Below are 16,260 nucleotides of genomic sequence, written 5' to 3' on the forward strand. Positions count from 1 at the left end.
TCTTCTTGATTTTAACTATGATATCTTTCATGCCAGTTTGTTCCCTGACCAACTCTGCTCTCTGGGAACGCCGAACATGCTAACTAAATAAAAGAAGTGCAAAACAGGGCAGAAGGAAACATTGCGAACACGCATGGAACGCGCAGAAGCCTGTAGGCGAATGGCCGAGTCTAGTTTCATTTTCTGACTTACTGCACCGCATGTAATGATCGGCCCACGGATCAATCAGTCAATCGTTACAATACGCACCCGGGTAGAAATGGAGGTCTGAATACCGCACAACTCATTGTAATGCGCAAGACAGAATGTACAAAATAGTAAAGTTATTATACGACCAAGAACGAAATTTTAAAAAGTTGGTGTTTCATAAACGCAGCATGTATTAGCACGACACATAACAGAAAAGAAAAAAAAATCCACACATGAACAGAAACGTAAGTACATGCCTGCCTCTTCATGTGCGTCTTTCCTCCTTTCTTGATTTTCTTCCTTGCTTTTTTTCTTTCTTTCTTTTTCTTTCCTTCTTTCTTTTTCTTGCCTTCTTTCTTGCTTTTATTTCCTTCTTTCTTGCCTTTCTTTCCTTTTTTCCTTTCTTCTTTCTTTCTTGCCTTCTTTCTTTCTTTTTTGTGATGTGCTTATACATGCTGCATTTACTATAGAAGGGACTGCGCCGTGCTCCCGACCGGACTGCAGAAATTAGGTGCCTTTACTCACCTTCTAACCACTACCACCACCATTTACTATTGACTACAATAATACTACAACGCGAGTTTAACTAACGCTGCGCAGTGGTTAACCATGAGGGACCCCGTGCAGTGACGGGCTGCGAATGCCCACCACCTGATATTTTATATCTGGGGTTCTCCGATGAAAAACCACGATATCGTTGGGAGTCACGCCGTAGTGTACTTCTCCAAATATGTCGACCACCTAGTGTTCCTTTGCGTGCATTCGCACCGTACTGGCCTCTAACACTCTTTTCTCCATCGGAATGCGCCAGCCGCAGCTGGGATCGAACCCGCTACCTTTGCATTGAGCGCTGTAACTCCTGCAGCATTGAGGCGGACACATTAAATTTGAACACAAAGTCAAAAATATAATAAGCAAACGAGCGTTCAAACATTTAGCCCTAATTTAAATACACTACTTGCCGCATACTGTGCAGAGAGCCGAAGCCACTGAGCCAGCGCTACGTGTGCTGCATTGAACTAACAACAACAACAACAACAACAACAACAACAACAACAACAACAACAACAACAACAACAACAACAACAACAACAACAACAACAACAACAACAACAACAACAACAACAGCAATAATAATATTAATATTAATAATAATAGGGTTTAGCGTTACTAAACCCCGATATCATTATGAGGGAAATTATGAGGAAATCACCATCTGGTGTTCTTTAGCGTGCACCGACATTGCACAGTACACTGGCCTATTTTGTGCCTCCATCCAAAATTAGACAGCCACGCCTGGGATCGAACCCATTACCTTCGGGACAGTAACCGAGAGCCGTAATCGCTGCACTACCGCGGCGGTTTACTGCACCGAACTAATGAAACCCGAGTGTGAGCGGGCGGCAGATTCGGCTCAGTGGTTATTCACTGGCAACTACACGCTTTTTTTCTCGTTCGTGCTTCTCAGCCGCGTCGAGAGACGGAGCGACGCTGCCGCATTCACCCGCGATCGGGCAACTCCTCAACAATGCAAGCAAGGAGAAAGAAACGCACTCACGGTTGACGCGTGCATTTGCAAATGGGTAAATGCGGCACGGGTGCGAGGACAGCGGGCGTTTAATCATTGAGCGCGCGGCTTGAGCCAGCGAGAGGCTCTCGCGAAGAGGATGCGCAACAAAATGGAAGATACCCCTCGCGGTTCTGGGTAAGCGCAGCGCGAGGCTCTACCTGCACTCGGGATGTTGCTAAGCGGGTTGATTCCGCGTATGTGACGCCGAAAGAAAGAGTGGGACTGCGTTATGATTATTTTAGTATTTATGTTTTTTCTTGACACATTAGTGAAGGCCGAACCACCGGTCCGTACTTTTTGTAATTGACGATAAACATTAAGTTGCGTTTGTTCTCTCTTCAAGTACGTTTGCTTCCTTTGGAAGAACTCAAATCCCGGCTGCGGCGGCTGCATTTCCGATGGAGGCGGAAATGTCGAGGCCCGTGTGCTCAGATTTGGGTGCACGTTAAAGAACCCCAGGTGGTCAAAATTTCCGGAGCCCTCCACTACGGCGTCTCTCATAATCATATGGTGGTTTTGGGACGTTAAACACCACACATAAATCAATCAATCAATCAATCAATTCCTTTGGAAGAACGATCCGTTGATACGAACACACTTGCACAAGCACACGCGCACGCGCGGAGAACATACACGTAGGTACTCTGTGCGGACTATCCGCAGTAATCTATCTGACCCCCCTGGTGCGTACTGGACTTTGCTTGTAGACTTTGCCCATTCCTTATACGCGAAATACTGTATACTTAATAATGATTCTGATTATTCTTATTAATAAAGCGAAATCCTTAGATGCCTAATCAAATGTGAAATGTGGCCGTCGGTGGAGACCGTGCCGCTGCGTCGGAGACGAGACAGGCATTTAGTCAACAAACTTTATCAGGGTCCTAAGAAAAGACGAAATCGTAGTTGCGGGCCACGCCCACAATGGGGCCGGAAGGCCGTGTTCCTCGGCCCGATCGCAGGCCCTTTGGACAGCCCTTAGTTGTTCCTGGAGATCGCCGCTTTTGAGGGCTTCCACCCCGTCCTATTGTTTATTGAAAGAGGCGATTCGTAAAGATTGATGCAAAAAATCATCATCGCGTGAAGACTTCGCCATATGAAACCAGAGATGACGGCGTTTTGTGACGTTGTCACAAATTCTGGCGTGACGTCAGGATATGTAACGCCACATGCACGCACACGATGTCAATGTATAGTGCCATCCTTTGGGTGGTGAAAATGACATGGCCGTCGAGTTTAACCTCCCGGTCCCGTCATGGGCGCGGCCCGCGGGGGTCATCGCCTCCTCAGGGCCAAACAAAATGATTCAGTCCGTCAGTCAGTCAATACCGGAAAAGGCGTGACCACAAGAGAAGAAAATGAATACAGAACCTGGCTGCAGTGTCACGTGAATTAGCCATGGCTCGTGTTATCTGTTCCCGTATACACATTGATTGAGAAGGAAAGATGGTGTTTGCCTTTGTTGATTCATTGATTGATTTGTGGGATTGATATGCAATTTTAACCTTGAACCGATTTTTTTCTCTTTTTTTTGCTTCACCTAAGTTCGTAAACTGCAACCTTGTGGCATACGTGCTGAGAATAAACGTGTTTTACATTCCCGTTTCTTATGTTATCGCAAATTATATTCGCCGATTTTTTTTATCTTTGCTTGCGATAATGATATGTGGGGTTTAACGAACCATTATCACCATATGATTACAATAGACGCCGTAGTAGAGGGCTCCGGAAATTTTGACCACCTGGGGTTCTTTAACGTGCAACCAAATCTGAGCACACGGGCCTACAGCAGTGTTCGCCTTCGAGTTGTTTTTATTTGTTCTACCTTTTATTCTTCTTACGCGTTTCTTCAATAATACTATTACACTGATAGGATAGGCGGCTCTAACGTATACCTTACCTTCAAATGTTCTACTCATATAAAAATAAATAAAAAGTTCATGTTTCGTAGTACGAAAGCGGCACAAGTGGCAACATGCGGCTGGAAAACAATTGAGGCGGAACTGACTCGAGCTGTCACAGCGCGGTACGGTTTTTTTTTTTTCGTTTAACAAAAGCGTGCTAAGGTCTAATGAGAAAAGCGACGTGCTAAGCGCCAGTTCTGACAACTAAAAAATAACGAACCTACGTCTAGGTTAGTTAACGCAATCCAGAAAGCACTTAGTATGAGCGACACCGAGAAGTGGATAACGAAAGAAAAATAAGAAAGGAACAATACTTTCCTGTCTAGGTTGGTTAGCGTATAGCGAAGCCCTCGCATCATGCACACCGATCGAGCTGGAGGGCTAAATAACCATGCCACGTAGGTTACCTATCGTGAAATGCAACAACACCTTAACACGCTACCGTTCAATTGACGTCTATTTCGATGTGGAACGCTCTTCTATATAAACGGCTAAATCAACTTAAAAGAGGAACAGCAAGGGTGCTTCGAGCCGACGAATGAAATATTACTCTGTTTCTACATTCGATTTTGTTGTTCAGTGCTATTTTAACAAGGTGAATAAACTTGTTTTATTGGTTTCTTTTCATATATTACTTCTTTTGCTTCCACCACGTGATATGGTAAAACCACGTTGTATGTAATATATAGTGTATTGTGTTCTTTCTTGCACTGTTTGCATCAAGTTGTTTGGTTATTGCAAGCAAAGAAAAAAAAATCTGCATAGTAATTTGCGATAACATAGGAAACAAGAATGTAACTCACGTTTATTCTCAGCACGCATGCCACAAGGTTGCAGTTTACGAACTTAGAAAAAGCAAAAACAAAAGAAACGGTTTAAGGTTAAAACTGCATATCGGCTTTCAGATAGAGAATGACAGCCGGGGGCCGCGTAATATTGCCATGCAGCCAGCCACATGTATGCGGCCCGGAGACTGCTGGCCCCTGACGAAGATGAATTACGCGAAAAGTGCTCTACGTCACGCAAATAAGCAATCGAAATGGGAGGGGGGGGGGAGTTATATGAAAATTTTCTTTGGGTGCGACTGAGACGGCAGTGGGAAGCAGGGGCGGGGAGGGGGGAGGTATACACTTATGATTAGGTTGAAACCGACCGTCGTAACCGATAATTCGTAACCACCACAACCCTTTTCCTACGAGTGACCAGTTAGCCCTAACGTTCTCAAAGACAGCTGGCGTGTAGTAACGTGGACGATCTGTTGCGAGCCTCGTTTCTTTCGATATTCGAGATGTTGATTGATATCTTCGAAAAATAAATCAATGCGCTACATGTGACGAGATTCACCACAACAAGCTTTTCTTGGCTTTTCTACGTGCACCAAAAATTTTTTTTTTCAATCATCATCATAAGCCTGACTACACCCACTGCAGGGCAAAGGCCTAAATCAACCTGGTCTTGTGCTTTCTGCTGCCACGTTATACCTGCGAACTTTTTAATCTCATCGGCCCACCTAAATTTATGTCTGCCCGTCGCGCGCTTGCCTTCTCTGGAGATCCATTCAGTTGCCTTTAATGACCAGTGGTTATCCTGTATACGTGCTACGTGCCCGGCGATGGCCATTTTCTTTTGATTTCAACTATGATATCATTAACCCAGGTGTGTTCTCTGACACACTCTGTTCCCTGACCCACCTCCCTTATGTGTTCCGATAGGGTTGCGTTATAAAAAGGTGTGCCGCAAGAATAAGAAAATCCTCAATGCTGTCATATATATATATATATATATATATATATATATATATATATATATATAGCAAAATGCTGCATTTAGTTTTTTCTTTTTAATTTTTATTTTAGGCGTATTATGGTTCACATGCGCGGTTTCGCTGTTTTGTATTAATTCCCGTTATTGCATTCCCAAAACAATTTATCTGGTTTCATCGACTCCAGATTATCGGGTTTTGTTGGAATTATTCATGCTCAGCGTTCAGTACAGTCGCGAGGTATATAAAAACAAGGTCTTCACCACTTTTCTTTGTAATCAATTCTTACTTCTATGGCATTGATGACTGTCCAAACAATATAAACTTGTTGTACTTTTTCCTACGGTTAGTGCAAATTATATAAATAATGCTACAAAAGGAGGATGATTTTATGTACCATTAACAGTTTCGAAAGCGAACATATTAGCCTGGTTTCGATATTCTGATTAAAAAAAAAGCCCACTATAAAGTCGGCTTCAAGCCGACTTCATTGTTCTCCTTATCGTTCTCGTTCTTTTGTTGTTTTTTTTTCGTTTGTAGTGCGAACGTACTCGGCAAGTTTGAAACTTCTGCCTAAAAAATAGTGATACCAGAATAAGTATGTCTGCACAGCGCAAACCACTTTGAACAGCCCCCAACAAGTATGTGAAAAACGAGGCTCGATATCAACTTGTACACGTGAAGTCTGTTCTGCTTCCGAACAATGTACTAATTGCATTAGACTCTCCTGTAAATTCCGCGCACGTACTCGAATAGCATATCGTTAGCACGGCGACTTAAAAAGTACAGTTTGAACGGAGCAAGCTTATGAAAAAGAACCTCGCGGTAATCTAATTCTCGTTCAAGGCGTTATGTCCTTGTACTCTTTGGCTTATATGATATGAGCTCTTGACTAGAATTTAGAGAGAAAGCAAATGCAAAAGAGAGTTCTTATTATTTGGTATAAACAGTCCCGAGAGAGCCGGTGTTTTTGTTAGAGTAGACATCATGATTCATAAAAATCGAGCAAGTCGTGGCAATGCTGCCTTGAAGGTACGTCCGCATTTGCAGTATAGAGGATATGGTAATTTTGACATCGTCCGGTCGGCGTAGTTATTTTTGGTTATCAGTAAGGATTGACTATATTATTTCCTAAAAGCGCCAAAAACGAATTTGGATATTTCTTGAACAACTCACAACAGCCGAAGCACAAAAACATCGGGCGCGTATCTGCATGCTTTGCTGCAAATGTCGTCGAAAGATGATAGTCTTCTACCGGCCTTCTATCGCGCACAGCGTCCCATTTTCATGGTAGCCTAAAAAACGCCAGGGTCTTTGAAATCACGTATCTACGTATTTTATAGTAAAGTAACACATCGCCTAATATTCCCGTATTGATGTAGCACTTCAGATATGCGTAATATTCGCTTTTTGATCGACAGTGTTCACAAGTACGGACGGAGCTACCAGTTCAAGATGGCTGGAGGTTCAGCAAGCCCTCAAACTTTCGCCAGGTTGCAGAACCATGTGAAAAAAAGACAAGTCGAAGTTTCTGTGTTTAAATATCTCAAGAAAAACTATCGTCTATATATATATATATATATATATATATATATATATATATATATATATATATATATATATATATATATATATATCCTGAAAATTCAAAAATTTATTTCTTCTTGCGAAAGGGTTAGTGCATGATGGTGCGCTAACCTCTAGTTTTTATTATCGCTATTTTTTGTTATTACCTTCGTTTACGTAAAAAAAAGTTTTGTAGCCCTAATCACTGCAGTGCATGCTTACGCGGCTGCTAACCAGTTTGAGTATGTTATAGTTGTGCGACCACAACCTACAACGGCCACTAAATTCTCCTTAGCCAACCTTGATAACCAACTGTATGTACAAATAGGTACGTTGCACAGTGCTCAACAATTACGAGGATTTTCGATTTCCTTAGCAGCTGCCACGCATAATTTATAAGTAGTTTCCATCAGCCGTAATTTGATGCTCCTTTTCTTCCAAACAGTAGCCAAGCTTCTTTGGGCCACCAAACAAGTTCTATCAGAGCCGGGAATGAATAATTCGTACTTATATTTCAGCGTTCTTCTAACATTCAGAGGAAGTTAATGCATTTTACTGCATTTCAAATATCGTGCCACAAATGCATGATGCAGTAATGGTAGCACAAAAAGCTTTTCAAAGAAGACTAAGTTAGCAGTGACGGAACTTACCTAACCATTTCGTTTCTTATTATTTACTCTTTCTTTGTTTATAAATACCGTGCTCTCAAAACAACTTTTTTTTTGCGGTTGCTTGCGGGAAAATGACTACGGCTGGATTGGTTCGGCTGCATCAGCAACTACAGGCATTTAGGAGTGACCTCTGTAAGCATTTTAACGGCTCGAATAACTATATGAAGCTTTAACATAGCACTGCCCGAGACAGCTTGACAGCTGGTCATGAATAGCAGAAACTGCGCGTGCAAAATCAGTGCTATCATCATCATCATCATCATTATTATTATTATTATTATTATTATTATTATTATTATTATTATTATTATTATTATTATTATTATTATTATTATTATTATTTCACAGCGTCGTGACATTAACGAAAACAGCAGTGGGTGCGTCCAAGATGAAACTTTTTTTATTTGGCCGATGGCCCAACTTTTGGCCGAGAAACAGAAATTAAAACTGCAAGAAAGAAATGTATAGACTTACTACACTTTACAATAATAGCAACGAACAGAGTGCCGGCCGTTGATAGTTTGTCTATCGGTGAAGCGCGTCGGCATGTATACGTGTGCCATCGCAGCTTCCAGCGTTGTCGCTGGCGGACGTGTAACTTTCAGAACAAACTGCAATGTTCCTGTTGTGCGCGTAATCTCATCGGAACATTCCAAGATTATATTAATCCCAGCCATTCGGGCGCGGTCTGCGCAATTAGACAGCAGTTACACGTGTAATTGGGCGGAAACATAAAAAAAATATAATTGAATACGTTTCAGCGCAATTTAGACGAAGACAATTGGAGACACGCAGAACACAGACGAGCGCTGTACCAATTATGTACCAATTCGCCCAAGTCAAAGCGCTTTCGGAATAAAAATATAAAGGACGGAGATCGTGAGGCAATATATACACACACAAACCCGTGTAATGACACGGAGGAGAGAGGGAGAAAGCCAGCTGACAGCTGCGAGATGGGCATGACGGCTACCTCCTCTTTCAGAAAGAGGAAACAAACGGGTGCAGATATGAGGATGCAAGGAAAGAACATTGCAGGGCCAATTAACTGATAGGCGCCAAGCATTCGCATTCACGGCACCACAAATGAGCAGCTCGGTAGCACAAATGAGGTTAGCCCTAATGATTTTTTTCAGAAACGCCGTTCACAAGCGCGAGCGGTGCGGACAACGAACTGTAATGGCCCATCAAGAATACACACCACATTGGCCATGATAAGGCGCGTGCGTTTGGCGGAAGCAATCTCATCAATGTCATTTTATACATGACAGCGTTAACGGCCAACTTCATCTAAACATTGGGGCATGGATTAGTTTTAGATACTGTGTACATACGACGCGCGTGCTTTGTAGGTATAGTTCAAATTGTGCTAAAAAATTAAGGCTAACGAATTTCATTGGAGTCACTTCCCTGATGACGGGTAATATCTCCATGCCCACCTTGTTCCCATGAAAACAAGAAAAATCAGAACAACTCAATTGTGAATCAGCGTAATTACAAAATTTAGGTCAGGTACCATGCGCGTCAGTCTTGTTGGGCTAGGCTAGGCAAACCGCATGATTTACGGCACACGTATATATGGGAAAGTCCGAGGAAACGATCATGTCGAGTGTTCAGACAGCAGAGCGAGAAAGACGGATTCCTAGGAATCTGAAACTTAACAAGATAGCTCTCCTATTTGGAAATCTTTTTATGGAATCTTTTCCGTCGCAAGCACGTACCGTGGTCTTGAATTGATTGATTGATACGTGGGGGTTTAACGTTCCAAAACCACCATATGATCATCAGAGACGCCGTAGTGGAGGGCACCGGAAATTTCGACCACCTGGGGTTCTTTAACATGCACCCGAATCTGAGCACACGGGCCTACAACATTTCCGCCTCCATCGGAAATGCAGCCACCGCAGCCGGGATTCGAACCCGCGACCTGCGGGTCAGCAGCCGAGTACCTTAGCCACTAGACCACCACGGCGGGGCGTGGTCTGAACGCAGTGCAGAAGGAAATACGTGGTGTCGCAGTTAAATACTACAAAGACGTTTAGGTCGAACATTCCTTGCGCGAAAGCGTCATTTCGAAACTGATTCGCGCCATCGGCTGCACCGGTATCTCGGTGCATGGGAATCTGTTCTTCAAGTAGAAACGCACATATGCCTCATCAGACGAAAACTGCTCCGTGATCACGAAATAGTACAAAATATACCACGTGTACTCTCACGTGTATTTCGAGGCTCGCGTGCTGTATACAGTCACTTTTGTCGACGTTCCCGTGACTTAATAATGCACTACACAATGAAAAAAATGGGTATCTCAGCTTCGTTAACGCTAAACCTGGGCAGGGACGCAAGCACACCGTCTGCAGCGCGGTGTTTTCCACAACGAAATATCTACTCTTCACTGCTTGGCTTGTCACCGGTCAACTAACGCATGCACCATCACTTTGCAGGTATGCTTCAAGCATGAGTGTTTCAAACCCACCCTCGACTTGACCGTAGAGATGCACATTTGTGTCTGTGGTTTTAAATAAGAAACTTGAGCGACTTGGTAAGTTTTCTTGGGAATTCTAACCCTGCTGATAAGCAGAAAAAAAAAGATTAAGGTTGAACCTACAACTCACAGTATGCGCAACATTCTGTTCCATATATGGACCAGGATCCTTTACTCACCATCAGTTCACCAATGCACCATAACTTTGCAGATATGTTTCAATAAGTGGTGCTTCAAATATATTGTTCGCGGTAATATAGCCGCAACGGACGATCTTCGCATTAGAGGCAGCTTAGGCGAACGCGTTAGGGAAGTCACTCAAGCATACTTATGTATCGATTGCTATTGAAACGCACTTTCACATTTCTTATTGACAACGGGCCAAACCCTTTTTAAACGTACCTTTCTTGACAACAGTTTCCAAGAAGAACCAGTGGTATCTAAACGAACGAGTTCTATACCTATATGGAACGCACGTAGTCGCTACGAAGAGGCCGCCAACCAACTGTAGATGAAAATGTAAGCCTTGCATATTCGCTTTGCCTTGCCGGCGCGTTTTCTTAGCCTTCAGTGAACGCCACGAATTCGCAAGCTACGCACGTACTACATACATACAACGCCGAAGCTGTTGCACGTCGCTCGGGATAATAAGCGTCCCAGCCCGGCTCCGTCGATCATAAAAGACCCCCCCCCCCCCCTTCCTTCTCCCCAGCAGCCAGAATACAAAATATTTTTGAGAAAGAGCTGCGCATTGAAAAAGAAAGGGTGTTTCAGCTCCACCACCGCAAAGCCCGACAAGGGGCGAAGTATTCAGTGCACTTCCAATAGAACAAAGCTTACTCACGACAACCCAACATGAACTTGTATATATGGTTTCAAGCGGTGGCATTGCAAACAGACGACTTTACTGGAAAAAAAAATTTATGTTTGTGTCTCTGGTTTTTAGATAAAAAACTTGGGCGCATTTCCTAAATTTCACTGGGTATTCTGACACTGCTGCGAAGCCAAACGAAATGTTTTAGGCCGTAAGGACGAACCTTTAACTTATAATATGCATAATGTCCATCGGTAGCGAGTAGTGGAATTTACACTATTTTTCTGGCGCATACCCGTTAACGATGCACGACGACATAACATACCGACGAGCCGAGACCCTGAGGTGCTTGGCCCTGAGCACACGGGCCTACAGCATTTCCGCCTCCATCGAAAATGCAGCCGCCGCAGCCGGGATTCCGTCCCGCAACCTGCGGGTCAGCAGCTGAGTACCTTAGTTACCATACTACTGCGGTGGGGCCAAAAGAAGTTCTCTGAACATACCCTCGCCCTGTCAAAAAGATGAACCCGTGTAATACCCGTTGCGTGCGCGTCACGAAAAGAGGCATCCTGTATATGGTTGAAACAGATGCAGCCAATGGCGCTAGTTGGAACATACTCATGATGGTGGGCGCATAAAAGAACACGAAGAATAGGAAAGTACACGACGCAAGCGCAGACTGAAACAGCAGCCTGCTCTCAGCAGCAAGCACAATTTTTGTTTCCTTCCTCTTTTAAATTGCGTACAATTTTCGCTGCGGTCGCTTCATAAATTGTCCTACGAGAAAATTCGCCATTTGCCGAAACATTTGAACGAAAAAAATTGAAGTCATGTTCTGGAGAAATGCAGCTCCTAATAAACATACTTACGCTGATTCACCACGTGCAATAATGAGAGTACAAAAATCTAAATAAAACAAATGGCGTTTCGCGTCAGCCGCCTTCGCAAAGAAACACAATAGGAATAAGATGAATGTTTGCCATGCGATCACATATTGTTTTGTGTTCCTCATTTTCGATCAAGTGTTTTCCAGCGGATAGAACAAATAGGACGGAATAAAGACACAAGACTCAACATCTTAACGGCATATCTGTTGCTGTTTTTCTACGCGTTTTCTGACATTTTTTTTTTCGTTTCTTCTTTCACTACAAGTGGGCAGAATTTTCAGAAATCTGATATTTGGGGACGTATAGGCGGACATTAGAGCCTCTCTTTTCAGTGGTTAGTAAAACGAACAGTTCAAGAGGAAAGTGTGAGGCGGGCTAAAGACGCTATCTGAGCCGCCCTACTTTAGCGGCAAATTTTTTCCGACACCAACTATACTCTAAAAAAGAGAGAGAGGGGGAATGCCCGCTACTTTTCTTTCAGGGGTCCTCAGCTGTCACATGTATAACTTCCTTTAAAGACATACGCACGTAAACTTTCCCGGGAATCCTGCCTGTCGCGACTCCCTGGAAAGAGCGTAATGACCTCCCACACGGAGTTGGCATACTATCTCGAAACAGTATTACTATATGAGTGTGCCAGGACTTATCATCAAGAGTTACAGGTAGTTCTATTTTTTATTTTTACAATTGTCGTGAACTAAAGCGACACAACGATAGCCGATTGCGTCGTGATGCATTAAAAAAAAAAACAGGAAAGCAGATAGCGAAAAGCCCGCTAGAGTCAACAGGTGCGGCGCCGTCGTACAGTTGTTGCGCCCGAAAATGCAAGCTGTTGCTTTCTCAACAGGTTTCCGTATTAGCGATTTTTAGTGCCAGTGGCACGAAGCCGCTTGCGTACGCACGCTCTCGCCTTACTTTTTATTGCCAACCACACACATGAAGAATTAAGAGAATACCACTTCAACAAACATCGGTTAAACGAACTGTTCAGTTGTAACGACATTTTTATGATCCCCCTGCTCCTTAGCGCTACTGTACCGAATGCTAACGAGTTTAGGCAAAACGAATTTAGTTCAGAGCGCATTTCAGTAGTACGAACGTGTTTTGTGACACCATCAAACGCCTCACACGTCATGCTGATCCTAAATGGTCTCAGAGACTCGGTAAAGACAGCGCTTTGAGGACTGTCGCCTGTGACTCGCGCGTTGGCACGTTCACCACTCAGTCTACAGATGTGATTGCTGCGAGCATCTTACCTCAGGAGGAAGAAATAACCGTCGCAGTGGAAGTACCAAGACAATTAGGTTATAGATCAACCGATGTACTCGGAAAGAATGAAGTCCTTCACTACCCGGCAGAGTGTTGTGCGGATAATGTGCTTAGTGCAGCAAAATATTACCGCATTTGTTTCAAAACATGCTAAAAAAAGCGAATTTTGCATTGTCAACGAAAGGATTCGAATTTCATTTGAACGACTGATGTTTGCTTAGCTCCTGGTAACGTGTTGTAACGTAGCTATGTCAGTTGAGCTAACTTTCACTTTAGCGAAGTTATCCCCAAGTGTCCCCAAGTTCGTTCAAGTGAAATTCGGCAGTGCAAAAAAAAAAAAAAACGCAAGGGCTTACGTACGTGCGCAAGTCACTTTTGGGGAGCGAGCACTAAAACTCTATGCAGACTGTATGAAAAACTGCTTAGCTCAGCTTGGAGTGACTTGGGACAAGACCTGGCCGCCCAGAAAAAAGGCGAAGCTGACGAGCTACTACAATGTGTATTCCCTCGGTTGATCCTTCTTCATATTACAAGCGCCTTCAGTTCTGCCTTATCTAAATCACTATGGAAGCAGTGACATCCGCATTCGGTATCTGTTTGTGATGCATGAGTGACTGCGCCATGCTTGTAGGGAGAGCCGTCGAGTTTCGCAAACTTTCAACGTCAACTTTTGCGAAAGCTGACGCGATCCGTAGATTGTAGAGTTCGTCACTGCCAACGAAAGGTGACCGTGAATTTTAGCTTGAACATCGCGCGCTGACTTGCAAAATTACGGATGAGAAGTCAACGTGTCACCCTTTAGTACGCGATTTTACACTTTAATCTCCATCTTTTAGACAAGTAGATGCGGCTCTTACACGTATGCGTAAATACCACCATCCACATCTACGACCATTCTAAATGCGCAAACAAAAAGGAATCTGCGTTCGTATAGCATACGGTGCAGTCAGTAATATGAAGATATTTTAGCGGCTGCTTGATCCTTTAGCTGCTTGCAAAGGGTGCGTACTTTACGACGGAGTCTTCAAGGACGTCTCATTTTGCTACTAGCGAAGTGCACCCTCTGGTCTCGTACAAAACTGTAGGTGCCACTAGACAGCCACAAAGTCTGCAGTAGTGTTCGTTGCGATAACATACAGATGGCTCCGATAAAACGAAAACATAACGTGTCCTTTTTTCTGGCGAGTCCAGGCTTACGACATACATAGCTCCTTTTAAATATACACTTTAAGTCTCTTTTGAAAGTGGCGAACCCCACGACTCCCTCAAGAGAGTATAATTATTTTCAAAAAATAAAAAAAAATTAACGCGTATTTTTGAAAGAGTTATACTTGTAGCAAGGCGGGAGTCACCAAGAAGAATAGCGGGTGTGAGAAGGCGAGGAGTAAGGATTTTATTTCGCAGGTGTAGAGGGGAGCATGTGGGAATTCAAGACCCCTCATCCCATTTTCCTTCAAGGCAATTTCGCTTGAGGTTCCTCATTCACACCCCTAAACCAAACGCGACCCGAAGGCTACATTACTTTAGTCTGTGGTTCCATACTTAAGAAGTGAAACTATCTCGCCGATTCGTCATGAACGTTGGTGTCTTTTCATCGCTCGTAAGCGGCACACATTAGCGCTGACGGGTGTATACTGATTAAGAAGGTGCACACAAAGAAGGAGAATATCCGCGCTTTTTTCGTCGCTTATATGCGCGATAACGAAACTCGTTTCTTCGAGCTATTCGAAGCGAAACACGGCGAATATTGTTGCAGTGAAATTGTACTGATGCTCAGAGTTGACGCGGAAACACTCAGCTGTCACTTCGCGCGGCCGAACCGCTGCGCTTCGTACCGCAACACGTAGCTTCCTGCCTAGAGTTGTTACGGGTTAAACCAAACCGCGGGAAAATACGCTTAGCACGTCTTCTCGATGCGAAAAAACAGGTAGTGTGAGATTTGAAAAAAATAAAACAGGCACGAACCTTTGACGCATGGGTGTGCCTCGAGAAATGCGGCGCGCTTGGCTCTCAACCTGCGGATGACCGCGTTCTCGTGAGGAGCCTCGATCGTGGAAAAAATGGACGCACCAATCACGATGAAGAGGAAGTAGAAGGCTATCAGCACGAGCAGTCGCACGTTGCTCCGTGCCAGCCGCATTGTTTGTGCACAGCTGCCGCGAGGAGCAGAGTCACCAACCGAGTCACAACAGCACTCCCTTGCGCGCACGGCTACGCACGTGAGCAGTCGCTGTTCAAACTGCGCTGCGGTGCTCCGAAGGGCAGATCACAGGATCATTTCACGATGACCGAAAAGACGACGGCAAGCCGGCGTTTGCAAAGGCGAATGATTCGCAACACCACAGTTCCAACTCCGCCGTGAGAAGCCGACGCCGCGGTAGAGCCGAGGGCATTGCGCCCCGAGTCTTTTCCGCCCTCCCTCTTCCCGTCAAACCGCCGCCGATTCTTCGTGCTACGCTAGCGCCGAATACACCTGAATGAATGTGGCCAAGAAGCACGCGCACAACACGACCAAAGCGCGCCCGCCAAAGGGACCCTGGCCTGCAGCGCCCGACGTCTGCAGTCTGCGGCGCGGCGTTAACGTTGTTGGCTCGGCGACGCGCTCGGTGAATTCACGGTGCATGCGAGGGTAGCGACATCGTCTGATGCTACGAAGCCCTCACTGGACAGAAATTCAAGGTTTTGTCGGAAACGTTGTTACCTGCGCGTCGACGTAAAGCTGTCTGCTCCTATTCGACACTTTTAACAATCAGGTACACCGAGTTTGCTAACAAATAATAATGCTCAAATTTACGCGCTAACGGTACACAAAATGGCTGACACGAGCGCTGCTCTCTCCATGTGCCGTGTTCGGCTGCAAATGGGCGTTGAATAGAGAAAGAAACACGAGGGAGAGCGAGGGGAGAATGCGCATTGGCAGGGCTAGAAAAAAGCCGACACAAGACAGATCGATCCGAGCCGCAGCCGAAAAACCGCTCGCTTCCGCAGCTGAGCTCGTTGCCTGGACAGCTGGTTCGCTCTCGTGGGTCGCGCCGCACGTGGTAGAGAGGCTGGAACTTTTTTCTAAAGACCGTATGTGAACAATGAAACAGCCGCAGAAATTTTCTTAAGCGGTTCTACTCTATGGTAGCGCAGTCTCAGTA

General features: G+C 44.5%; 1 protein-coding gene across 1 annotated transcript in view; it reads right to left on the reverse strand.

The window, feature by feature from the left end:
- LOC119166896 (potassium channel subfamily K member 1) overlaps positions 1-15,651 on the reverse strand; it is a 177,122-nt gene extending 161,471 nt beyond the window's left edge. Inside the window, exon 1 of the mRNA XM_037418287.2 lies at positions 15,083-15,651. Coding sequence (XP_037274184.1) covers positions 15,083-15,257 — 175 coding nt within the window. The 5' untranslated portion in view covers positions 15,258-15,651. The remainder of the gene's footprint in view (positions 1-15,082) is intronic.
- Positions 15,652-16,260: the final 609 nt, after the last annotated feature.

The sequence above is a fragment of the Rhipicephalus microplus genome, chromosome 6, assembly GCF_043290135.1.
Source record: "Rhipicephalus microplus isolate Deutch F79 chromosome 6, USDA_Rmic, whole genome shotgun sequence".
Taxonomy (NCBI): domain Eukaryota; kingdom Metazoa; phylum Arthropoda; class Arachnida; order Ixodida; family Ixodidae; genus Rhipicephalus; species Rhipicephalus microplus.